The following is a 26,354-nucleotide window of genomic DNA, read 5'->3' as shown; positions in this document are numbered from 1 at the left end:
AACTTTTCCACATGGGATGATGACATGGCTGAATATTCTACATGGAAATGGACCATTTCTTTAAACGGTTGAGCTGTCATCTGGAATATGTCCCTAGTTAGCCAAATTTCTCCTGTGCATCTTTGCTAGGGCAAAACGCTCATTCCTTTTTGAAAGACTTCCCCAGGAATCTCTCGCTTGCATAGCCAACAAGATTGACTAATATTAGATAAAGTGGCCCGCCGCCGGGGGTGGGGGGGGGGGGGGGGGGGGTGGGGTGGAGAGTGAACCTACCAAATAGGCAGTATGCAAAGGGGAACAACCAAAGAGAAAATTCCTAGCTCCTGAAGAAAAAGTTCAAGGAACTGTAGCAAATTAAAGAAAAAAATTGTAAGTAGTCACCCAACCATGAAGAGCATGAAAGAGAAGATGCTTCAACTTCAACATTGATATCTCACAACCCTCAAAAGTCCGAGCATTTCTCCCTTATCCAAATGTATCCCATGATACACTGGAGAACAACCTTTAAAATCATACCACTAGGGTTCCTATCACACTGTCCCAGTCAGCAAGCCTAGCCACTGATCTAGGCATAGCCTGCCTAACCCTGAACAAACAAAACAGAAAACAAAGAGCTCTAGCTATATTGCAGTGAAGACAAATATGATCCATTGTCTCCCCACCATTTTTGCACATGCAACACTAATCATAACAATTCTCCTTTTTCTAAGGTTTTCCATTGTTAAAATCTTCACAATGCAGCTGTCCAATTGAAAAAAGCCACTCTTCATGGAGTTCTAAACTACTAAATGCTCCTCAAAGGAAAGATCCACTCCCAATATCTCTCAAAACCATGTAGCAAGTTTTAACTTCAACTCAAAACTCCTTGAAGCTGCCTAATTCAACTTATGATCACCAACAACATATATACCAAGGATTCTAACTCCAAGTGAGATTAAGGGTCATCAAATAGCCCATGACCCATGGGCTGGCCCAGTAGGCCGCTAGCCCACCAGGCTAATGGGCAGCCCAGCCCGGTAATATTGAAGCCCGTGGGCAGCCCAGTAGCCCAATGGGACAGGCTATGGGTTGGTTTCTTTACCCATGGGTGCCCGGTGGGCCGGCCCGTTAGCCCAGCCCAGTAGCCCGACCCGTTAGCCTGACTCATTGCCCAAAATTTATAACAAAATAATTTGGAGGTTAGGTGGGTGAGGGATTGAACTTTAGACATTATAAAAACTTTAAGACCACACACCTAACCACTAAATACTTGGAATGATTGTAATATAATATGCATAATAAATATATATTTTGGTATTAGTCTAGTAGCTTTGATTTTTAAAACAAAGTTACTAAAATGACTGTTGCCCTACCTCTGTGCCTCTGGAAAGAAAGTCATTCTTTCCTTTGATAAATTCCAATTCTTTCCTTACAAGTTACAATTATAGAAGAAATTCCTTAAAAAAAAAAAAAAAAAAAAAAAAAAAAAAAAAAAAAAAAAAGCTTACCGTTGGTTGGAAGAAATTCTTTCCTTAATGAGTTGATATTTGATTCTTTATATATTTCCTTTAAGAATTGATATTTTATTCTTCAAATATTTCCTTTAAGAGTTGATATTTAATTCAATGTACTTATTTATTCTTATCAATAAAAGTTAATTAATCTTATTTTATTACCTTTTTAAGAGGTATGTCTTAGTATTTTTTTTAATAGAATCTTTTTAGTAGATTTAATTGTTCAATTTGATAGTTTGTAATAATATATAATTATAATTTTTTTGGTTAAATTTTTATAACCCCATTGAAGACCTGTTAAAAATGCTCATGGGTAGTCCATTAAACCCACCTCACTAGCCCAGCCTGCTAAAGCCCAAATGGGCATTGCCCATGGGTAGGGCCATGGGCTAAGGTTTTTCCATCTAACCCGGCCCGACCCAGCCCATTGACTAGTCAACAGCCCGTTAAGCCCAGCCCATTAGACCCATGGGCCAAGTAAAAACAGATCGGGCCGGCCCGGCCCGGCCCATTGACGAGGCCTAAGTGAGATCAAGTATAAAATTCTAACTGGTACAAGCAATTAAATTCATTTTCAAAGGATAGAAGGGTAGTATACACATGGTTAAGAAGCAACATTAAATAAAATTGATCAATGGTGACACTGAGTAGATAAGTAGCAACATAACGAAAGATGGAAGAAGAAATGAATGCATTCACAATAAGCTAGAAGATCATCAACTGCGGGCACAAACAATTGCAACATTAAGAAGTTCAAGATTAAAGACAGAGGAGCTACAAAGACAAAAAAAAAACCATGGGGGGGGGGGGGTGGAGGAAGCTAAGTGAGGCAGTGAGAAATGGTGTAGTGCAGATGATATAATGAAGGCAATGGCAAACAAGGATTTGAGTAACTACATTAGGAAATAAGCCTTTTAAGTTTACATAAATCCATAATCATTGAAGATATACTTAGAATGCACAGAAATAGAACCTTACTGCTCAACAATGCATTCTTCAAACTATTTTGGATGCTTAACAAATCATTATTAATGCAGCAGTTTATATATTCTGAATCTATATTGCAAAAGATGAAATATCTATTTTAAATACCTCTTTACATTAATGTATGTAGGTATATGTCTTTGTCATACTTAGACCTTCAACTTAAACCAGTGTAGTAGAGTAGAATTTTTTTCATTTTATTGGTACACTACGCAGACACTCAGTGGGTGTTAAACTTGCTCACTCTCTACCCCCTTTTTATGAGAGCAAGAAGAACTATTAGAGCTAGAGTTCAGATTTAGTTCATCATCAAAAGTTTGAGCATTTCTCTCTAACATAAAACAGGAGAACAATTTTCTAGACCTTACAACTCTCATGATAGCCAAACTTCCAACACAAGTATGAACACCACCATTCTAGGCATCACCAATGCATGCCAAACAAGGATAACGATAGTGACCAAAAGTCTCCCACAATATTGTAGGAGATGAGTTACTGTCGCATCACCACCCTTGCATAGGCAGCACGTCAACACCAGACTACAATAATTTCTCTTCCCTCAGATTCTCAACCATCAAAATTTTACCAAGCAAATGTCCACACAAAAATAAATAAATAAACAATAAAAAGCTTTTGGGACCTTTTAACTCAATATACTCTATTAGGATTCCTCACACCTATAGTCCCTATTATCATGCTTTGTAGAAGGAATGATCCACAAACCTTTTATTCCTTTGTTAGCCTCCAACACAATTCATCCCTACCTCGACTTGAGTTACTAGTATCAAAAATCAAACATGCCTAACTCCCACTCTGGAAATGACTGCATCAAACTGGTATACTAGTGTCAAACTCAATCCACTCAACAACCTCAATAAGAGGCAACAACACTGTCCCTAAACTCAGATATGACAAACAATAAGTATATTATCTCCAGGGTGCATATTTGAAATGTAATTTGGATTTACTACATCAAGGAATGTGACGATAACCTAAAGAAGAAATTAAAGACCGCCAATAATGCAAATCAAAATTCAGAGTTGTTGACTAATTAAAATGAACAAAACCAGCTAAGCCTTATGTCAAATGATGCACCTCCTAAGCTACATGAATTCGCATAAAAGAAGGGAAGAAACACAAAGACACTGAAGTGGCAATGCTAGAAAGATCATCCACTCCTTTGATTACAAGGATCCATCAAAGTGTCAAACATTGACCACCATAAGCATAGACACAAATTTCAAAAATAGTTTTTCTTTGATAAGTAACGAATTTTATTAAAGTAAAAATAAACCCAAGCACACAAGGGGTATAATATGGGTACAAGATAATCAACCTCTCAGGTAACGACAATCAAACATATCTAAAAGAGAAGAACAAGAAAAACATTGCAAAGCTAGAGTCTAATCAAACAAATTTTAAAAATACAATTTAGCTTTGTAAATAATATTTATAAGAGACTGGGAAGAGTGCATGAATTATAGAATTAAAGAACGTTAGACAAAACAAAATATCATTAGCAATTAGAAAATGCAAAATTAGAAGCTACCGCAGAATCAAGAAGCTCCAACAGAAATAATTTTCCAGACTCCAAAGCAGAAAGGCAATCTTCAGTTTCATTTGCAGATCCCATCATATCAGCCAAGTCAGCTAGCTTGTGAAACAGAACAGCAACAGACACACGTCCATACAACTCTGTGTTGATAAATGCCTGACAAGAGACGCTACCAAGTCATATTGCAAATTTGAGAAGTTCTTCAAAGAAATCTAAGTTGGATCATTATGTATTTGTAAGTAACCACCAGCATCCATAAACCATTCAACTTGCCTTACTTAAATATTTGTGTTACAAGAAGTTAATTACCTCCACCCAACCAACCCAACCATACAACACACCTTTCAGTTTTGAATTTGAATAACCCACAGCTTATAGTCTTATGACTGTTTCAATGTGATCCATTAGTTAAGACAACAATGGCAGAAAATTTATCATTTTCTTTCTAGATAAAACACTAAGGTCTCCAATAACTCCACATAAGTGGCCCAGTAATTTTTTATTTTTAAGGGTAAGTCTCTGTTTTCTTTTTTTCTTTTTGTTATCCCTATCCAGAAGTCTCTCTTAGGTGAAAACCTAATTTACTGAAAACATTTCCAAGTTGTCCCAAAAGCACCTACAGAGTAATGTCATGATCAATTGTAGTTCACTTCAAATGTAGAATGATGCATAACATGTAATAAAATGTATCAGATAACTTTACATATTGGATAGCTTACTTCAGTCAGCTCAGAGTCAGGGTTTTTTGCCAATAATGATACTTCAGTCCTCGCATCAAAATTGTCTGCTAATTCAGCTTCAAAATCCTCATCAAATGCAACTGTAAAAGAAATTTCACATTTTATGTTACAAAGCAAGGATAACTATAAAACTATGGACATAAGACATGGAAAAGATAAGCATTGAACACACCAGAACCATACAGTGACAGCAATTTCAGCTCTTTCATGTAGTACTTAATAGTCTTGGGATTCAAGAACCAAAGCCCTGTCAAGTGTAATGCTGCAAGGCGAATTGTACGAGGACTTTTTTTACCTTCCTCAAGAACTTTTTCAACAAACTGCAACAAAGAAAAGATAACAGTCGTAAAAATCCTGTAGGTAATTAGCACACCCACAAATGAGAGAGAGAGAGAGACCACACACCCACTTCAGAGGACCAGGTGCATTTTCGGCTACATGCATGTTCTCATCACTAAACACAGAAGAATGCAAAATAGAAGACAGAAGTGCAGCAATAGGTGCAACCCTCCGCTTGTTGCAGCTGACATGCAATATCCAGGAGGCACGAACCAAATGCCACATCATCTGAATCATATTTTATTGAGAATTGTAAAATGATTTATGAACAAGGTCTGCATATAAATGAAGAAAAATAATTTGCAACAAAGATTGAAGTGATAATTATAGATGGACACTGGACACAAGGTGATATTCTATTAATTTTCTTTTGTTGATGAGATGCTACAACTTTATTGGAAGAGAGAAAGACGCCAATGGACCAAGTCTCCAGACACAAGTGATCTAAGCCATGAACAGGGGAAAAGCTGTCAACGAAATAACAATACACACCATCAATGGGAGCATCCTCTAAAGTCCATAGACGTTAATCCACCTTTGACACCATTAGAAGCAAAACTTTTACAATCAAAGAGAAGCATATGCCATGGGCTTGAGAACCTACTTTTGTCCATCAAATCACTCAAACTGAAAATACCCAAACAAATAAAGGTTGAAATCTTAACCCAAGAAGCTTCATCTACCACCACCAACAACCCTCACAGCAAAATTAAGTCCCCACCATGATAGCTGGACTCAGTTCAACCTAAATAAAGTTTAAAATTTTAAGTTGAGCGGGGGCATCCGCATTGTTCTACCATATTAATAAATATAGCATGTAGTATAAATTCTATGCAACAACAACAACAAAGCCTTAGCCCCAAATTTTTGGGGTCCACTATAGATCCTCATCAAATTAGTCAAGGTCAGCCACATGTATTCTTTTTCTCCATTCTATTTTATTTGAATTCATACCTTTTTTCTTCCTTAATTGACATGTCATTTTTTGCTACTTCTGCTGACATTATTTTTGGTCTTCCACTACCCTTTTTTTTCCTTTTTAAAGAACAAAAATTTTATTTAAAAAAAAAAAAAAAAAACTACTTCATTTGAAAGATCACAAAGCAGCCAAAAAGTACAAAGGAAATAACAAAAACTATATAAAAGAAAGAACCGAGTCTATAAACATCGGAAGGGAATCAATAGATGTGAGGCCCCAAGCCCAAGACCAATCAAACAAAGAGCCCATAAACGAGGCAAGAAGCTGATTCCCAAGCTCTCCGCATCCTTAAATGTGCAGTTATTAAGCTCCCTCCAAATGCACCACATTAAACACAACGATGTCAAATTTCAAATATAAGACAAGTGCTTCCCCAACCAATTCCTCCATCCAAATAGAAGATCTACCACCCTTCTTGACTCTCCCTCATCTTTTCATTAATATATAAGCAGATTTTTTTTTTTTTTTTTGATAAGTAATAAGTTTTATTGATATAAAAAAAAAACACCCTAGTACGCAGGGAGTGTACAAGGGGTCAACAAATCAAATACAAAAATGGCAAGAATCTGGGAAATCAATGAAAGAAGGGAATGATTGTTTTTGCAAAGCAAACAACCAATCCAATAAAGTTCTAAAAAAAATAGCTTGAGGTTTGGAATGGATCTCTCAATATCTTCAAAACATCTATTATTTCTCTCCCTCCAAACACACCACATTAAGCAATGGGGAACAATTGACCATATATACCATTTCGATGATGACCAAACCTGCCTTGCCAACACCCTAGCAGCCCCAAAACAATATGCAGCATAACCCAAGTTACTCCAAATAAACCCAAAACCATAGACCACAAATCCATAGCAATGGGACAATGAAGGAAGAGATGGTCAACTGATTCACCATTACTCTTGCACATGTAGCACAAATTCAAAATCCACACCTTCCTTTTTTGTAAATTATCAGTCATCAAGCATTTCCCTAAAGCAACAGTCCAAAGAAAGAAAGTCACTTGAGAAGGAATCTTCTGCTTCCAAAAACTTCTCCAAAGAAAACCGTAGATAGTAAGGCCCACTAAAATTCTATAGTAATCATTAACCATGAACCCCTTATCTTTACCAGGTATTCAACACATCTTATCCTCACCAAACCCCTTATTGAAGAATCATATATGGTTTCCATGAAGCCTAACAAAGCCTCTAATTCCCGAGCATGCACCCCCCTAAAGAAGCTCACATCCCAAAAGAGGACTCCATTGGAGAACTTCATAAGCTCAACCACGCTAGCATCCTTATTCCTGCAAAATCCGAACAAGTTAGGATAGTTGACAGCAAGAGATGTCTCTCCACACCAACGGTCTTGCCAAAATTTCACCCTAGACCCATCACCAATATCATACAGAATATGGCGTGAAAAAGAAGGCCTTCCTTGACTAATACTTTTCCATAAACCTACACCATATGGACCATTACCAGATCCGGTACACCACCCCCCCCCCCCCACATACACATCCATATTTCATCTCTATCACTTGTCTCCAAAGGGCAACCTTCTCAATCCCAAATCTCCATAGCCACTTCCCAAGCAAAGCTTCATTGAAAAGTCTTATCTTCCTTATCCCTAAGCCACCCGAAGATATGGAAGCACAAACAGTAGCCCATTTAACCAAATGAAAGTTAGGTTCATCACCAAAGCTGCCTCATAAGAAATTCCGGCGAAGTTTCTCAATTCGGTTAGCCACACTAGCAAGTATAGGAAATAAAGATAGAAAATAAGTGGGTAAATTAGATAGGGTGCTTTTGATAAAAGTGACTCTACCTCCCTTGGATAAGTACAAGCGTTTCCAACTCGCTAATCTCCTCTCCATTTTTTCCAGAATTGGGTCTCATATGGTCTTATCCTTGAATTTAGCACCCAAAGGAAGACCCAAATATTTCATTGGAAGAGTACCTTGCTTGCAGCCAAGGACATTCAGCAATAAGTCAATATTATGCACTACTCCAACCGGAACCAATTCTAACTTGCTCAGATTTAACTTTAGACCCGACATCGCCTCAAACCAAATAAGAATCATACGGAGAATCAAAATCTGTTCTAGGTCAGCATTACAAAAAATTAGAGTGTTATCCGCAAAAAGGAGATGAGACACTGCCAGGGATCTTCCCTCCAAGTATACTTTACGAGGATCTTTCCTCATTTCAAATATTCACTTTCCGTCTATTTCTACTTATACATCTTAACATTATCATTTCAACTACACTCATTTTCTGAATATTTTTCCTCTTAACAGCCCAACATTTGATTCCATAGAGCAAAACTGGTCTTATAACAGTCTTATAAAATTTTCCCTTCAACTTAATAGGTATTCTACAATCACACAATACCCCAAGTGCAAATCTCCACTTCATTTACCTTGCTCTTATCCTATGATTCAAATCATCTTCAATCTCTCCATCTTTATGAATTATTAATCTAAGATATCAAAAGCTCTTGCTCTTTAGTATCTCTTGACCATTGAGCCTTACTACCCCTTCATATCTGTCTCTACTTTTACTAAAGTTAGATTCCATGTACTCTGTTTTAGTCCTACTTAATCAAAAGCTTTTAGACTCTAGGGTGTCTCGCCAAATTGCTAGCTTGGCATAACTCCACTTCTAGTTTCATCCACTAAAATTATATATTCTACAAAAGGCATTCATTGAGGGACTTCTTCTCGAATCGATTTAATGAGCTCATCCATCACTAGTGCAAAGGCATAGGACTTAGTGTTGATCCTTGATGCAAACCTATAGTGATAGGAAACTCACTTGTGATGCCTCCACTTGTTCTTACACTAGTTATAGTACCATCAACTTCATATACTTTACGAGGTACTCCTTTCTTTTTCAAAACCCACCTCATAACCTCTCTAGGGATGTACTTTCTCTAGGCCAATAAAAACCATATAAAAATCTTAACAGGCCTCTCTATGTTTTTCAGTTATTTTCTCATCAAAAGACCCCATCTAAATTTATGAAATTCCTCATAATATAAGAGAAATCTAAGTGCTTTCAACCATGCATTGTCAGGAAAATAGTAATGTTATGTTGAGAAGGGGTCACTTTTGGAGACATGGTATTGGTGTAAAATTGAGAAATGAACCAAGAGCTTTCTAGCTCAATTGACATTTTCTGGCATTTCTAATAGAGACGTCCAAGGTTCGAAAACCCCTTCCCCCAACCATTGAATCATCAAAAGAGGGAGATGCTTGTGGTTAATGGACGTCAAGATTGGTTCATACAGGTTAATCAATCTACTCATAAATGACATCCAGACTCTACAATTTGTTACCGGAAATCACCCTTGCTGCATCAGGGCAATCACAAACATAAGACAACTTGCATGATCGACAATCAAAGCACAAACCATGTCCATGCACATCAAAGCATCAATAATAGAAGAACATGCACATAATCCCATATTCAGCATGGAAGTTGTGAGTGAACCTGGACATCCACACCATTGCATGAGGAAACAACTGAACCAAACTTTCCTCTAGAAAAAAGCCCCAAAGCCAGTCTGACTGATCTCAGCATGGGTAAAACAGACACTTCTCCAGCATTCTCAAGGCTGCAAATTTATTTGGGGGTGAAGAGTTAAAAACAAAGGGGAAAACATAACAAAACAAAACCTCACAGAATAGCGCCATGATTGTAACAAAAAATTTCATCTAGAAGCCAAATTTGGAAATTAATTAACAGCAGATGCAGACCAATTCTCTGCAAGCCATGTAGATATTTTGTAAGAATAAAGCAAGGATAATCTAATGAGCTAATTTTTTTTTCTTTGAAAAAATATATAATAAACAAAGAATTTGCATAAATAATGAAACTAGAAATGATGATTGCCCAAATAACTACACCCACCACCCCCAACCCCCTTACGACAAAACAACAAGCACAAATATTTAAAGGAAGATAAAAAATAAAAATAAAAATTTGTGCAAGTAACCTTTGTCTCATTTCTCACCTCTCAACAAGGTCAGTGAAAATCAATCTGAGAGTAGCATCTGAGAAAAAGCTGATACTGTCCTCCACATTAAACCCGTCCTCATAAGCATAGCTTGGAATTTTCAAAAGAGATTCTAGGCAAAGCCACTGAATAAGTCACAATGGATAAGTTAACAACTTTTTATCATTCTATCACACCATATCCACATGGAAAAATGTAGTCTCCTTGTGTGCAAACTAATTAACCTAAAACAAATTAACAATACCCGTAGAAATTCATAATATATGCATGACACTGAAAAGTGGAAAAGAACATTAACAATGAAAGGGAGTGCACAAGTTGATCACAATTACAGCAAAAAATAATAATAATGAACCAATAATGCAAGTCTAAAACAAACTAGAACAATATGGCCATATAACCCCCTTTATTACAATTCAAATTTTTGAGATCCTATGACAAACAGTTTAGGGAATGCAAAGAGAAATAAAAAACAAAGGCAATAATCAGCAACAAAAGTTTAACAGAAGACAGATCCATACCTTCCAATTCATTAGAACTGCCCGACGCGTCCTTGCCAAAACTCCAATGGTAAGAAAATTATTGATGTTTTGAAGAAAAGAAAGAACCAAGGAATCTAATAGAGGTGTGCCTTCTACTTTAGGTAGCAGGAATTTATCGTTTTCCCTGATGGTATCCAAAAGTTGAGGAGAAAACATGGACACTAGTGCTTTGAGAACTGGAGCTAATCCTTCATATGCTGCAAGACAGATTTCTGCTCCAGTCTGCTTTGGAGCTTACAAATTATCACCCATAATAAATGTACTAAATCTTTATGACATAAAATATGCTTTAGATTAGAAAATCTATAAAAATTGCACAATACCTCCAAATCACAAGATGGAGATGAAATAGTCTTTAAGAAGAACTCCCACAAAAAGCTGAAAGCAAAATTTAGTACAACATCACTCTTAAACTTTGCACACCATGATGAGATAGCTGCAACGGACTTCATGGCTGTTACCTGTTTATGCATACAGAAGGAAGACAAAAACAAAAAATAAATGACCAACAAGGAGCACTCAATAAAAGCAAGTTACATTAATGTAAGAGGCAATGGATTCGACAGTTAATTTAAATTAAAAAAAATAAAAAAAAATTTACATAATGACACAGGCACATACAAAACTGAAAACAAACCAATTTCTATATAGCTTCTTAACTTACCCTTCATAGAGCAAAATAGAAAAGAAGTATTAGCAGATATGTCAGATAAAATTGAACAAATATATTCATTTAAGGATTTTTTTTTTCCCATAATACAATGACCAATGTTGCTGAGATCATTATTAAAAAAGATAGGACTCATAATACGTATAAGTTGAAAATCTATATTTAAAAAAAAAAAAACACTAGAGCTACCAACATATGACACCTAAATATAGAAACTTGACAAGATTAATTACTACATAAATAATATATAAAATGGCTAAAAAAGAAATATCAAGTTACCATGCATGTGGCATGTCTAAATGTAACTGTACATTCTTTTCCATACTAGATCAATTATATAAACCCAAGATAAGTAAAGTGCAGAAAGATTAATACAGCTTGCAGAACAGCAGTGGTGGTTGAAGATGACAACCGCCGTTGACTTGGGCCTCCAAGTTTTCCTCTCACAGAACTAGGCAGAGTCACGTCCTCCATCATAATGCTAGATGAAAATATGGAACAAGACATGTTTGCAAATGAAATCAGTTCCTCCTGCAAGACAGATATAATTTCAGTATTACAGTAACATCAATGACAAGCACATAACATACTGCAGAAACGTTTACAGGCTTGATGCAGTTAGTTCTAAATACCAATATATGAAGAAAAGTCTTGGCAAACTTCTCAAATAAAATAGCCACTTCTCCATTATTCAATCGAACCACTGTCTCAAGCATGCTAAATTCTGATTTGCTTCGAACTTTGGTACCACATTCAGCTGCTCTTTCCTGCATTATTTGAAGCTCCAGAACCAAGCTCAAAGTTATGATGAGAAACTTCACAGGTATCCACTCCATATCTTTCTTTTGTTTGCAAATATTAGTTCCATAATTTTGAATAAACTGCACAAATAGGTAAACCATCAGAAGCTTGACAACAAAACCTAACTACAGCAAATTAGGACAACAATGCACTTAAGCTGGACAAAATCCAGTAGACATCATGCAGAGTATATAGACGCCAAAATGAACTGCACAAGGATAGAGAGTGAGACTTAAAAAATTTTAAATCATTAAATATTCATGATTCAAGAAAATAACCATTGATATGTTGATAGACTTGATGCCCCTATAAAGTGATAATTGTTCATACACTATAATATCCACTCACAAGAAGAAGAAAAAATGCTTTGATTGGGTAACTTTGTTATTTTACTATGGGGTTGTTAGTATATTTCTCTTAGTTTGGAGGGGATTTTTAGAAAAAGCAGGCTAATAACTTTCTTCCATCAGATAATACAGTTGCCAATATGATGTACATTCACAAAGGGACTACGATTGAAGATCAAATTTTCAAATTTAGTATTCAACTTATTGAGCCATTGACATAGAGCACATCCAAACTTTTTAAATATTTAGAAATTCATAGCTCAGAGATTAAAAATTTGGGGGATTTGTGTGGCTCGGTGTTTTAAGTCAATCTAATGTTTATGCTTCTATATTATGATGGATATATGTGTCGTAAGAGTTATATTATTAATTTTAGAGCACCAATAAACTTGTCTTGAGGGGAGTTTAGTAAGAAAATTAATTCAAAATGGATTAGAAGATCAATTTGATGTTGTAAACTTTGAAATTTGATATGTACTCTTCCATTTCCTTCTGTTCTTTCCAGGGGCTACCCTTTTGTATACGCCCAATTAACTAAGTCACCCCCTTTGGTGGCTTCAATATATTTATACTTATCAATAAATAAGAAATCATTACTTCTCAAATAAATAAATAAATAAGAAATCAAGAATGTCGAAAAGATATATCAATAAGACACAAAATGAATCTAAAGGTTTTTCTCCATTAGCTTCATATTGCATTTCTGCTGTTCATTTTCATATTCAACATGACTATTATTTATAAAGTTTATAATATTCCACTAGCAACCTATGAACAAAAAAAAAAAAAAAAAAAAAATTTGAACAATAGTAAAACTAATATCCAATGGAATAAGAATTATGAAAAAAAAAAAAAATTAAAGAGCATGACTATAAATTTATCTAGCAAACAAGAAAAATATACAATATCAATCAAGTCCTGGTCTCACTTTTTTTTTTTTGGGGTCAGCTATGGATATGGATCCTCAACAAATTAGTCAGGTTTTCCACATTTATTCTTTTCCTTCATTCTATTACATCCAAAGTCATACTCTCTGTTATTTCCTTAATTGACATATCCTTTTTACTATTTCTACTAATGTTATTTTTTGGTCTTCCTCAACCTATTTTTTGTTCCCTCAAGTTGAATCAACTTACTCTTTTTCACAAGTGTGCATTATTCGCTCTCTTTTGAACATGACAAAACAATCTCAAGCAACTCTCCCTCATCTTTTCATCAATAGAAGTCACCATTATCTTTAAGTGAATTTCATCACTTTGAATCCAATATTTTCATGTATTTCCACTTATTTTTTTTTTGATAAGTAATCAGAGAAATGATATAAATGAGGAAGAATACAAGAACAAGAAGTTCAAGATGATGAACAACAAGAAACAGAAAAAACAAACAACAAAAACCAAAGCTAAGGATATCAGAAAGACAAACTAAGGGAAAACATAAACTCTGACAGAGACGAAGAATCAGTAAAGCCCCAACAACGAGCCCACTCAAAAAGACTACGCTTGCATAAAATCTTTAACTCATCCAACGTCTTCTCCATGTTCTCAAAGGAGCGACGGTTACGTTCCAACCAAACAATCCACATTAAGCACCCTGGAATCAAATTCCAAATATTCGAGTTGTGCTTCCCAAGCCATTGATACCAACAAGATAACAAACCCACCGTCGTTCTTGGCATAACCCAATGCACACCAAAAGCTTGAAGCATGAAGGACTATAAGAAGCATAGCCGATCTTATAGTAATCTTATATAATTTTCCCTTTAACTTAATAGGTGTTCCACAATCACACAATACTCACAATACGCTTCTCCATTTCATCCAACCTGCTCTTATCCTACAATTCACGTCCTCTTAAAGTTTTCCCTCTTTAGAATTATTGATCCAAGATATCAAAGGTTCTCTCTCTTTAATAACTCTTGACCATCAAGGCTGTAATCAAAAGCTCTTGCTCTCTAACAACTCTTGACCATCAAGCCTTACTGCCGCTTCATCCTTGTCTAAATTTATGTTCCATATACTCCGCTTTAGTCATACTTAATCAAAATCCTTTATATTCTACAATGTCTCACCAAATTTCTAACTCGCATGAACTCCACCTCTAGTTGCATCCACTAAAACTATATCATCTGCAAAAAGCCTACACCAATGGACTTCATCTTGAATCGACTTAGTGAATTCATCCATCACTAATGTCTAATGCAAATATATATGGACTTAATTTTGATGATGCAAACCTATAGTGATAGGAAACTTGCCTATGATGCCTCCACTTGTTCTCACACTAGTTACACCTCCATCATACATATCCATAATCGACTTAATTTATTTTTTTTATGACGAGGAACCTCCTCAAGGTATGGGCCAGTGGGTCCACACTTGAGGGGTAAAACCCTGGATGCCTACACATCCCACTGAGTAGACATTGGGTAAATCGCGAAATTCCTCAACAAGGAGTCAAAGTAGAGACTACTGGGTTTACAATTCCTTAATCAAATTAATATACTTTAGAGGAGCTCCTTTCGTTTCCAAAACCCACCACACAACTCTTTAGCCACCCTATAATATGTTTTCTCCAGGTCAATAAAAACCATATGAAGATCTTTACAAGCCTCTCTATATTTTTCCATTAGACTTCTAAGTAAAGAAATAGCTTTCATGGTAGATCATCCTAGCATAAAACCAAATTGATTCTCCCATATTGTTGTTTTGTGTCTTAACTTATGTTTAATCACTCTCCCAAAGCTGCAGACTAAGGCAACTCCATGCCTTTACATACCATTACGTCATCATATGCATCAGTTCATACTTTTGCTGAGCATATTTATAAGCTATATAGAGTGGTCCTCTGTTTTGAGTCCTAGCAGGATTCATTATGTTGTAAATGTCACTGATTATCTCTTTTCAATTGTAGTCATTCTTTTGTAATTCTTTAGAACTACCTCATGTATACATTTGTGCAATTGAGGAAGTTCTTTTTTTTTCTTTTTGATAAGTGTAATTGAGGAATTTCTTCTTAATCAATAAAACTTATAAGATATTTTTTGAAAAAATAGAAAGCTATGTAGAATAGACGCATTGAGATCTTTTCTACTTGTTTCAGTTCTCTTCCCATGCATCAGAAAGGTTATATTCTAATTATTATTTTATCCAAAAGTAAGTTCATTCTCAACTTGACAATTGTAGCAGCTAATACCATTTATCCTAATTATAAGATACTGGACAACAAGAAATAAAAATAAGGAAATGAGAATTAGTTTAGAGCATAAGATGGTAAAGGCAAACCGTAAATAGAGATATAAAATGATGCTTCTCCTTGCTTGCAAGGAAAAGCACTCTTGCCCATCTTTTTGCTTGAAATTCCCATGCTTCCAAATCTTCATCATCATAAGTAAGAACAGCATCAACCTGATAATGACAACTTGTAAACCTTTTGGGGAAGTCATGAAGACTCTTTAAAAGCTTCTCCTCAGTATTGCAGCAATTAGCACAACAATGCTTTTTACCACACCCTGAAAGCCATTCTTGTACTTTTACTCTTAAAAAACCTAGGATAGGAGACGGGGTGAAAGAGAATTAAAGATGGTTAATTTAGTGAGTGGTTAAACCATGCAACAACCAATAGTTAAATAAAAATATAGAGAGGAAGAATTTCACAAGCGCAAAAAAAAGGTAAGACTTTCAACTTATACAAAATATAAAACAAATATTAAGGAAGTCAAACTTCCCATTACAAACAACAATATATTTCCCAGTCTTAGTAGCTATTTACATCTCTAAGTCCACCAATATTGTGTTTTGATAATGTTCCAGAGCAGCAAAAGGACTCTTGAAGTTAGATGGTCAGTGAACATATAGTCAAATCTGGTCAATAGGAATCCAAAAAGGGAAGTGGCTCTAAATAGGTGTTAATAGATAAAAAGTTATAATGAACCCAACTTCAAGCAGTTTGGCTCAGCCTTTTTTTTTAATTGTAAGTTATACACGCACCCGAGGGTCTTGAACCCATAACCTAACCCTCCACCTTGCTTTTACAATGGGAGAGAGCGCTATTTGAGCTAGAGCTCATTGGCATTTGGCCAAGCATTTTATCACGTTCACTACAGCAATGATTGTGTATTCATCCAAAGCACGTGGCCCCTGTTCTACAAAAAAGTATCTAATGTTTCAGATGCATACAGCATCACAGTCACTATCTGTGGGCCCCATATGTTGTAAGTGCAATGTTGCATGCATCCGAAACACTAGATACCACCTCATGCTCTACATCCCCTTCTAAAGCACAACTTTAGGCTTATAAAAAGATAGCAGAAATATATACAACATTTGTACATATTTAAGTATGCAAAAAATCCTGGCTCTAAACATTATTCATGTAACCAAACACAGGCTGCTTAGATATACATTTTAAGTTTGATTGAGCAAAGCGTTTTACCCTGTTATCTCACTTTTTGGCTAAGAAACTGACTTAAGCATCAATTGCATATTGATTCCAGGGAAAACTCATTAAAGCAGTTAATCATGGTTCTAAACAGAACTGAATAGCAAATGGACAATTCATTAGGTCACCAAAACAAATGCCTGAAGTCTGAGGCTTTTTTCTTCCAATGAAACGTTCATCTACTGCAAAAGGCAGAAAATTTTTTTTTTAAAAAAATCAATCTTGACTCTGAGGCTTATTTTAGCTTTCTGTGCCCATAATTAGGAAAAAATTCCAATTTTGAAATCAAAATGGCAAAAGCAAGAGTTCGCAAGCACATCAACCACCAATCAGAAAGCAATAACTTAGAAAAATGTAGGCATACTACTAGCCCAGAAGACAACTCCTCTCTGATTCTTTCTGATGATATCAAAAAGGCAAGGTGGAAGCTAGCAGTAGATACAGTATGCCACAGTAATTTCACTTACCGCCATAATCAGTAAATTCTCGTGGCAGAGTTGAAATGAAGTGCAAAAGAATCTGCAAGGGCACTTCAAATGTACACACCACTGAAGCAGCAGCCTCAAGGACTTTTTCACAAACTAGTAGACATAGAAAAGGAATCATGTTAGTTATGATCTGGCCTGTTAATAATATCACTAAGAAGATTAACTGTAGAAGAGAAAATAACATAATCTAACCAGATTAGTGATTAGAGACCTCGAAAACGATAATTAGGATTGAAATGTTGTTTGCTGCTCTCAATAACAAATCTCAAAACATCCAGTAAAGTCGTTTTATCATGTTGAGGAAAACTTTCCGAAGCAATTTCCAATTTGACCAGAAAAGCATCTTCACCCCATTCTGCTTCACTGTCAAGTCTACGGGCAGCTGAAGCAATGCATTCGGCAAGACCCATCAACCCAGCTCTACAGAAAGATTGCTGCTTGGCAACTGACGCTAAATTACTCAAAAATGCAATTCGTTTCCTGTAACCATAAGGAATGAATAGGATATATCAACCACTTAGCTCCTACAATAACTTTTCGATAAACAGAGTTCTAACAAATTCCTCTAATTTTTCTTTTTCCTTTTCTCACTTTTTTTTTGGGCAGGAGTGGTGTTTGAGCTGTCTGAATTCATTTGGTGGCCCTCTTATTTAAGACTAATCAAAGTAGCTTTTGTACAATGCAAAGTCATTTTTGAAGTCACTTCCAAGAGAAGTGGTACCTTAGGGATCATGGTAAATACACTCCTATGCCTGGTATGTGACAGGATAGAAGTAGGCATGGTTTGCTACCTAGTTCATGGTTCATAGTGCCATGCATTCTTGGGTCATTTAGATGTAATGTACAAGTACCACACACAGACAGTTTTGCAATTCTGCTCTTAAAATAGGAAATAAAATTCTTTCTTGAAAGGGGTGATATTTGTGATATCCAACTACCTTATTTCAGATACTTATTTTAATACTTGAAATTCAAAAAAGAAAAAGTCAAATGACAAGTTCAAATAAACCCTTCCATTTTTCCTGGAATTTCCAGACCATATTAAATAGTTGATAATTCTAAAAATCTATTACCTCAAAAAGGAAAAATAATATTTTCCCATGAGATCAAATCAAATATTTATATTATGTTAGAATGGAAAAAAAAAAATTTTAAATCAAGTTAAATGATTTATTCTTTTTTATATTATGATCAAATTAGTTTAATAGAAATTGGTATTGCCGAAACTGAAGACCCAGATTGCAAGCATACCACAAATTGGGTTGCTACTAGATCAAAATTATGGCTATGGGGAGGGGAGCAAATCTAGTAACACTCATTTCATGATGGTGTTTCTGTCATTCTAGTTTCCAGGAGCTTTTGGAAAAGACTAAGTGGTTTAATTTCCTATTGGCAGTCTCGAGATTAAAGGCACAGCCTTATAATAGTGACAGTCTCATCATTCCTGGAAACTGAAAATGCAATAATGTGGCTATCTAGCCTTAGTAGACTCTTAACTTATTTAAGAACTTATTGAAGAAGTTAAATTCTGTCTAGAATGCATAAGAGAACTTAGGTGTGGCTTGTAGTCTATATCGACTGTGAATGAAAATATGAGAACTGTGAGAGAAAATATGAGAAGGTAAACCTCTCTTATCTATAAAAATAATTTTTAAATGATGCATTCATATCAGCCTAGTAAGGTTTTATTTGCAGATTTCTTGTAAGAAATCATTCTAGCGGCACTAGGCTAGTACTTTTTATCCAAATTATATTTTATCAAGCACATGATAATGTACCTCTCATTCAGACAACTTGTATATTGTTGAAAAAACAGTGATGCACCTTCAATCGTCCTCGATGAATAGATTCCTTTTACACCTGTTAAAGGGAAAAAATAAGCCAACTTAGTGTAACATGATAATCAAAGTGATTCTTTGCACATAAGGTGATGTAAATATGAAGAAATTGTGAAAGGGAGCAGTTGTTTTCTCCGTATTGCCCTCACCCAATCCATTCTAGTGGCAGCTGGTAGGGACAACTCACTAGAGAACCTCACCAATAGTATCTTATAGAAGAGACTAGAATAGGGACACTTCACCGATGGTACATTTATGGAAGGATACCTATCTCTCTCTTTCTAACACTCCCCCTCAAGCTGGAGCATATTCAACAACAACAACCAAACCTTAGTGGGATCAGCTATAGAGTCTTAATAGACTAGTCAAGGTCAACCACATGTATTCTTTTCTAGAGAAGCATTTACAAAATATGATAAAGAAAATTCTGATAGTGGCAGCTGGTAGGGATACCTCACCAACAGTATATTTCTAGAAGGATACAATTCTCTCTCTTTCTAACACACCCTCAAGTTGGAGCATACAACAACAACCAAGCCTTAGTCTCAAAATCTTTGGGATCAACTATAGATTCTTAACAGGAATGTGTACCTTTTTTGAAGAGCAACACAAAGTAAATTGGAGTCAGTAGATGATGGAGGATTAGCAGATTGAGAGGATGATGGAGGGGGGCAGGGGCGCTAGAGTTGTTGGTTGTAGATATCTAGTGTATACTTGTTACGGGCCTGGGGCCTTTAGTGGCAACAACTTTGTGAAAGGTATAGGAAAGGTGAGGAAAATAAGGAACTCGGAATTGAAAAAGAGATAAAAGATGTAGAAGACTCAAACTGATATTCCTTGAGAAACTATGTTTCAATCTATTCCCTACTAATTATAAATTAAATTTGCATCATTAATACCAAATGACTGAAAGTTGCTTCAAAATACCATAAGATTTTGCAAGAAACAGGACACTAACTGAATATGAAGAAAGTAAGCATTATTAAAATTATTCTAAAACAAGTTATTTTTCAGAAAGATGGCAAATAGAAATCTTTTTTTTTTTTTTTGTCTAAGTTTCACTAATGCTCTGTTTGTTTCAATAGAAAACCTTGTGTAAAGATGGTTTTCCATATTTTCCGGTGTTTGGTAGCATAAAAAAATGAGACAAAGGAAAACTATCTTTGGTCAACATAAAAAGTATGGCTTATTTTTAGAGATTATTTTCCACTAAATTTTTTTAGAAAACAACTTTATCTCACAGCAAGCTAAATAAAGGAAGTTAGAAAATTGTTTTTCAACTCATTTAAGATTGCTACCAAACATTGAAAAATAAAATAGTTTTATAGAAAATACTTTTTGGAAAATGACTCATTTTCTAGAAAATATCATCGTTAAAACAAACAGAGTGTAAGGGAAAGCAGAGCATGTTTGGTAACAACATCAAAACAAATGGGATGAAAAAGACATCACAAAAGTCTCCAATCTTAACCAGATATCTAGGGTCTGTTTGAATTGAGCTTATTTTTGCTAAAACTGAAAACTGAAACTGAAAACACTGTAGCAAAATATTTTTTAAATGTGTGAATAGTGCCGTGAGACCCATTTTTAATGAAAAAGTTGCTGAAAAGTGGAATTTGTGGGTCCGTGAACAGTGCACGGATCACTGTTCACAGTAGAAAGTCAACATTTGCGGTTACTGTTCATGCAACAGTGCATGAACAGTAACTGCATCACTCTGAAACGCGTGAAAACAAAACAAAAAAAAAAAGGAAGAAGGACGCGGTTACTGTAGCGTGGGTCCCATGCCCAAAACGCAAATGCTGAACGCAGGAAATCGTCCAAACCAAACGGGCACCTAGTAGTTCAATATAAAAGCAGACAACTAAAAAACCAGCCAATCACTCGAATACATACATACATACATAAATATATAAGAATTTAAACTTGATGAATCTATAAGAGACTAGAGGTAGAACTATTTGTGGATGAAATATGCCAAATGAGCTCTTGCTCAAATGGCACTTCTTCCAATCGACAAAAGGGCGAGGTAGTTAGTTCAAAACCCACCAATGACACTTCCTCCAATTGACAAATGGGTGAGGTAGTTAGTTCAAAACCCACTGGATGCAATTGTAAGTTTCCAATATACAAATATAGTTGGGCACGTAAGATAATAAAGATGGTTTTCAAGGACCAACGATGACAGTAAAGAAAAAGGTTGATGTAAATTATTTAATTAGGGCATGGACTAAGGGAGAAAAGAAAAACCATGAAATGATATATGTATTCAACATTGTTGTCTAGGCCAGATCATTGTACAGGGAAGAGAGTACAGAAGAGTATGTCAATTAAATGAGGTCAATATTCTTTAAAAATAATGAATTATTAAAATAAATTAAATAAAAAAGGGAAATTTCTGAACTAGACAAATAAAACTTGTATAGGGAATTGTTTAAAAGCTGATGGTTCTAATCACTGCCACGTTAAAAATTAATACCATTTGGACATTACCATATTTTCTAATGGTCTTGCAGGTGAAGACTTAAGTTAAAAGACAACTTTGTATTATCTACACTTCTGATGCACCAGCTCATGCTGGAATACCCCATAAGATACCAAAGAAAAGATAGAATATCAAGGCACCATAAGACTTAGCATGAAAATGGTTATCAGTCATCATCTATGGAAATCTTAGACCTTCACCGCCATGTTGCCAAGGCCGGTGCTGTGCCATGCTCATAGCATCAAGTACAGTGTACATAATAACAAATTTAATAAATTACTCCAATCTTCTACTACAAGCCCATTCTTTTTATCAATAACTTCCTAAAATTATCACAAGTAATTGCCTATAATAGAATACAATAGTATCAAATATTGTAGAAGAGTGAAGTTAGTGCAGTAAGCAATCAAATTGAGAACAAACCGAAATCTTTGTGGTGCACAGGGTCATTCAACCCTTGTATAAATGGACCAAGGACAAAAGTTTCAGGCACTGATTTTGCATAGTTTCCATAACTTTTCCACTCAATTCCCAAAAATGACTGCATAATCAAGCACCTCACTGCATTACATATAACATAAAAGGGGGAAAATGCATTATGTCAGCAATATCCAGTGAAAAACTATAATACAAGGTTACAGTAAACTAATTACAGCAATGTAAACTAATTAATAAATAATTAAATAAGAAGTCACAGGTACCTTGAGGATTATCGTGACAAAAGCCCCGTTCCCAAAGAATTGACAGCCAATTAAAGATTTCACTCGAAGTTTGAATCTGGTTTTGATGAACTCCTCCATTGACAAGGCTAGCAAAATTAACATGTGATATAGAGAATTGTAGCAACAATGATACCTGCAAGGAACCAACAGTTTCAAGCAAAATAGGCAGAATAAAATTGAGGACATATCAAAATTTGTATACCGCAATAATAACCATCCAAGGAGATCCTTACATGATGGAGAAAATTGGTGGAAATGAGGGCTGTTTTAGAAAGCTGAGTTGCTTATAGGAAATATAGAATGAACTAGCTCTTCAAGAGACACACTCTTGGAATAATACCTCACAAGTATAGATTTTGGATTCAAATTCAACTAGTTACAATGAAGGCAACCTTGCTTATTTATAGTACATAAGCAAGCTACTGATTGGCTAGGAAGTTAGTTCCAAGAACCTACCATGTGGCTGCCATGTGATTGGCCAAAGCCTAACAAGCTTCTCTAATTAACTGATAGGCTATTGCACTAATCACTAACAACCACCTATCAGCTAACTAACTTTATGTTACAAGTGATAAAAGCTATTACAAGTAAAAAAAACAACTTATCATACAACATAAGAAACTAATGATTGTACTTGCTGGACAGTGACAAGTAGTAAACAGCTAGCTTTAAAATGAACTGCACCATTACACCATTGAGACAAAGTAAGACATCCTATTAAGAATCATTCCTTCCAGGAGCTCATCAAAGAGCATATTTAGTTCCAAGCATGGAAGGAGCATATTTGGGTGCAGTGCAACTTACTGATCAAAAAAATAAGTGTGTCATGGTACTCAAATTAGAAGAGAGTTGATTAATAGAAAATTCAAATGTTTTTATTATTGACTTGGTGTGCTGTTTTTCTTTTTTTCTTTTTTTTTTTTTGGAGAGTGGGAAGGGGGGAAGTGGGGGGTGGGGGTAATGCAAAAATACTCCTAAATTTTGAGTTAAATAAATTGACCCCATGTTCTTCTTATTTGAAACTAAAAGCCCGTAATGTTAAGAAAATGACCAAATTAGTCCTTCTGTCACACTTCCAATGATTAGTAACAGAAAATGCTATCAATGTGATACACATGATAGCTTTTAATTTATTTAAAAAATATTTAAATTTAAATTTAATAAAAAATTCTGTTTTTAAATCTCTTATAAAAAAATTTAAAATTCTTCTTTTTTTTTTTAATAATATTTTTCTTCCCCTCTTTGGTACACAAAATCGCAGATGACCACCAGCCTCAACCACCTTCTCTCTCAACAAGATAAAGAAACACACCAACCCCAAAACCAAACCCATATCTCATTCCAAAAAATTTTAAATAAATATATTACACACACATAATACCAGTGCTCAAGGTGAGTAAGGAACATTAGGTTGACCCAATTCTCTCTCCCTTATTTTCCTTTCCTATTTTGCTCCAAACAAATCTCTCAAATGTCCAACAATGCCAACTGCCCTTGCTCCATCAAACCCTTCTGACATATTTGTTCCTAAGACGCCCTCTAGATGACATAACTTTTAAATTTGGCTAGTCATAACGCTCTACAAGAAATGACTGAATTTCAATTAGAAAACATAACAAATTGGTTGGTAAAATTCATGCGAACTGTTTGGTTCAATTTAAGGGCAAGTCAATAAGAGCATGAGTCATTAGAGGTTCTCTCCAGGGAGCTGATAGAAACATAGATTTGAGAAAGCATCTCTAACCACTCTAAACCCCAAACTTCCCTGAAATTTTACAGGAAATTTTGTGAGAGAGAGTAGTTCAATGTATTTTTCACTTTAAAAGTGGGTTCTTTTATCTTCCACAATGCATGATTACATCAAGGGTGGCCCTCAAGCCACCAATTGATGGCTTTGTGCTTTGTAGTTGATTGGGTGTGTCGGTTTCACATGATGTGGTTATTAGGGTTTGATTAGCATTTTGGTTAAAGGGTAGTTGCCAGCATGTGGGGGTTTTATTTGTGCGTTTTGACTTGTGGTGGGGCCAATGCAAGATTGCCAAGATGGGTCGAGTTCTATAGCGACACTCTTGGCAACCAACACCAGTGGAAGTCTTCATTATTGTCGTTCTCATCGCCAAGGCAAGCTTTGTAGTGACCAACTTTAAACTAAATTCCAAATATGAGGGGGGAGAGAAAAAAGAAAGGAAAAATAAAAAAGAAGAAAAGGAAGAGACAAGAGAAAAGTCAATTTTTATTTAAAAAGAATTAATTTGTTAAAATGCCATCAAGTGATAGCATTTTTCATTGCTTAACCAATGGAAGTGCGACAGGACCAATTTGATCATTACCATGACGTTAGGGGCTTCAAATTTCAAATTTAAGGAATAGGGGGGTCAATTTGATTTTGATCCAAAGCACTAGGATTTTTTTGCATATTTCTTCTTCTTCTTTTTTTTATAACTAGGAACAACTGTATTAATCAAAAATAATTGTACAATGATTCAGGACAGTAGTTTAAATATACAGTCTATATATTAACTACCCTTTATGAAAAAAATCCAGCAATATAATGAATCCACTAAATCACAAACCTTAGAGAATCTACAGTCATCTAAGGATATCCAAGATAAAGAACTAGCAAACCCAGACTCTGTTCTCTCCACAGAGAATTCATGCCCCTTAAACATTCTTCAATTTCTTTCCCTCCAAATGTTCCACATGACGCATGAAGGAACTACATTTGACACCCTGTTATTAAATGAGATTGGTTTCTCCTCCAACATCGAAGTATGTCATACACCGTTTTTGGCATCACCATCTACTCCAAAAACCATAAAAACATAAGTCCACCACTCCATAGCTATGAATAGTAGGTGATCCACATTGCCCCTATTATTTTTGCACATGCAATGCTAGTCTATAATCACCCTCTTCATTTTTAGATGATTATCTTACCATTAGTTTTCTCCCAAACATTGCAATTGAAACAAAAGCAAAAGGACCTTAAGAGCTTTCACTATCCAAATGGCTTTCTAAATAAAATCTACTCTAATATTCCATCTAAAAGCCTTATTAGATGAAGTGATGAACGACCAGAGAAGAAAACAGATCTATCTATTGTACCATGTATCTTAGATAATTACAACAGCTCAAAAAAGACATTAATTGACTCCAACTCCTAGCATTGGGCAAGTCTTGAAAAAAATTAGATTTCAATACACCGCTCCATCTCTAATCTTGATGTAACCATGAACTTTAACATGTTTATCCACCTCTAACCAGAATATTACAAGTTATAAAGACAACAATGCTTCATTAGCTCCTAAGAAGCACGGCATGAACATGACATGATACATGACACAACGACACAGCAAATCTTTAAAAACTAGGACACAACAGTTAGTTAATTAATTAATATATATTTTGGAAAAAGTTTTCCTCCAAACTAATTTGGAATAATCTCTTTCAACTCATTATGTGGCAATTCATAAGACTATCCACATGTATTAACAAGTCACGTGACTCATTATAAAAATCGTGACTAAAAGTTCTAGTGGATGATCCTCTTACCCGCTACATAGCGGGATGAAGGAAAGTTCCATATATTTTTTAGACATAATTTATATTTATTTTAGGTTTTATAAATAACTAACAATCCATCAAAATGTTTGAAAAAATACCAAAAATTAATGTAAATGCAATAATAATAAAATGTTTAAAAGCAATAATATACTAAAAAACCAAGAAAATAAATTAAAAAAAGCTAATGTCTGCTTCATTTTAACCCACTAACCCACTGTAAAGAGAACTCACACCACTAGCCATTAACCAAATATTAATACACAAAACCCATCCCACCCTGCCAGCATGTGGGTTAGATTGAGAACGACAAGAAGCATCATGGAAGATTAACGAGAGTGAAAAGCAAAGGCAAAAAAGAA

At 35.2% G+C, this 26,354-nt stretch overlaps 1 protein-coding gene across 2 annotated transcripts in view; it reads right to left on the bottom strand.

Moving 5' to 3' along the window:
• The window catches only part of LOC115971001, a 43,127-nt gene that overhangs the window by 12,474 nt on the left and 4,299 nt on the right, over positions 1-26,354 (bottom strand). For both annotated transcript variants that reach the window (XR_004087191.1, XM_031090666.1), the window contains exons 7-22: positions 22,411-22,564; positions 22,133-22,270; positions 19,165-19,246; positions 17,598-17,866; positions 17,366-17,479; positions 15,743-16,005; positions 11,943-12,191; positions 11,686-11,841; positions 10,964-11,101; positions 10,620-10,862; positions 10,096-10,223; positions 9,573-9,696; positions 5,178-5,339; positions 4,945-5,092; positions 4,752-4,852; positions 4,027-4,188 (exon numbers count right to left, since the gene is read on the bottom strand). Coding sequence is in view for 1 of the 2 variants with exons in the window: in XM_031090666.1 (XP_030946526.1) it covers positions 4,027-4,188; positions 4,752-4,852; positions 4,945-5,092; positions 5,178-5,339; positions 9,573-9,696; positions 10,096-10,223; positions 10,620-10,862; positions 10,964-11,101; positions 11,686-11,841; positions 11,943-12,191; positions 15,743-16,005; positions 17,366-17,479; positions 17,598-17,866; positions 19,165-19,246; positions 22,133-22,270; positions 22,411-22,564 (2,631 nt within the window). In the remaining variant the exon portion in view is untranslated. The remainder of the gene's footprint in view (positions 1-4,026; positions 4,189-4,751; positions 4,853-4,944; positions 5,093-5,177; positions 5,340-9,572; positions 9,697-10,095; positions 10,224-10,619; positions 10,863-10,963; positions 11,102-11,685; positions 11,842-11,942; positions 12,192-15,742; positions 16,006-17,365; positions 17,480-17,597; positions 17,867-19,164; positions 19,247-22,132; positions 22,271-22,410; positions 22,565-26,354) is intronic.

This window comes from Quercus lobata, chromosome 12, assembly GCF_001633185.2.
Source record: "Quercus lobata isolate SW786 chromosome 12, ValleyOak3.0 Primary Assembly, whole genome shotgun sequence".
NCBI lineage: Eukaryota > Viridiplantae > Streptophyta > Magnoliopsida > Fagales > Fagaceae > Quercus > Quercus lobata.
This window is presented reverse-complemented; position numbering and strand designations above follow the sequence as displayed.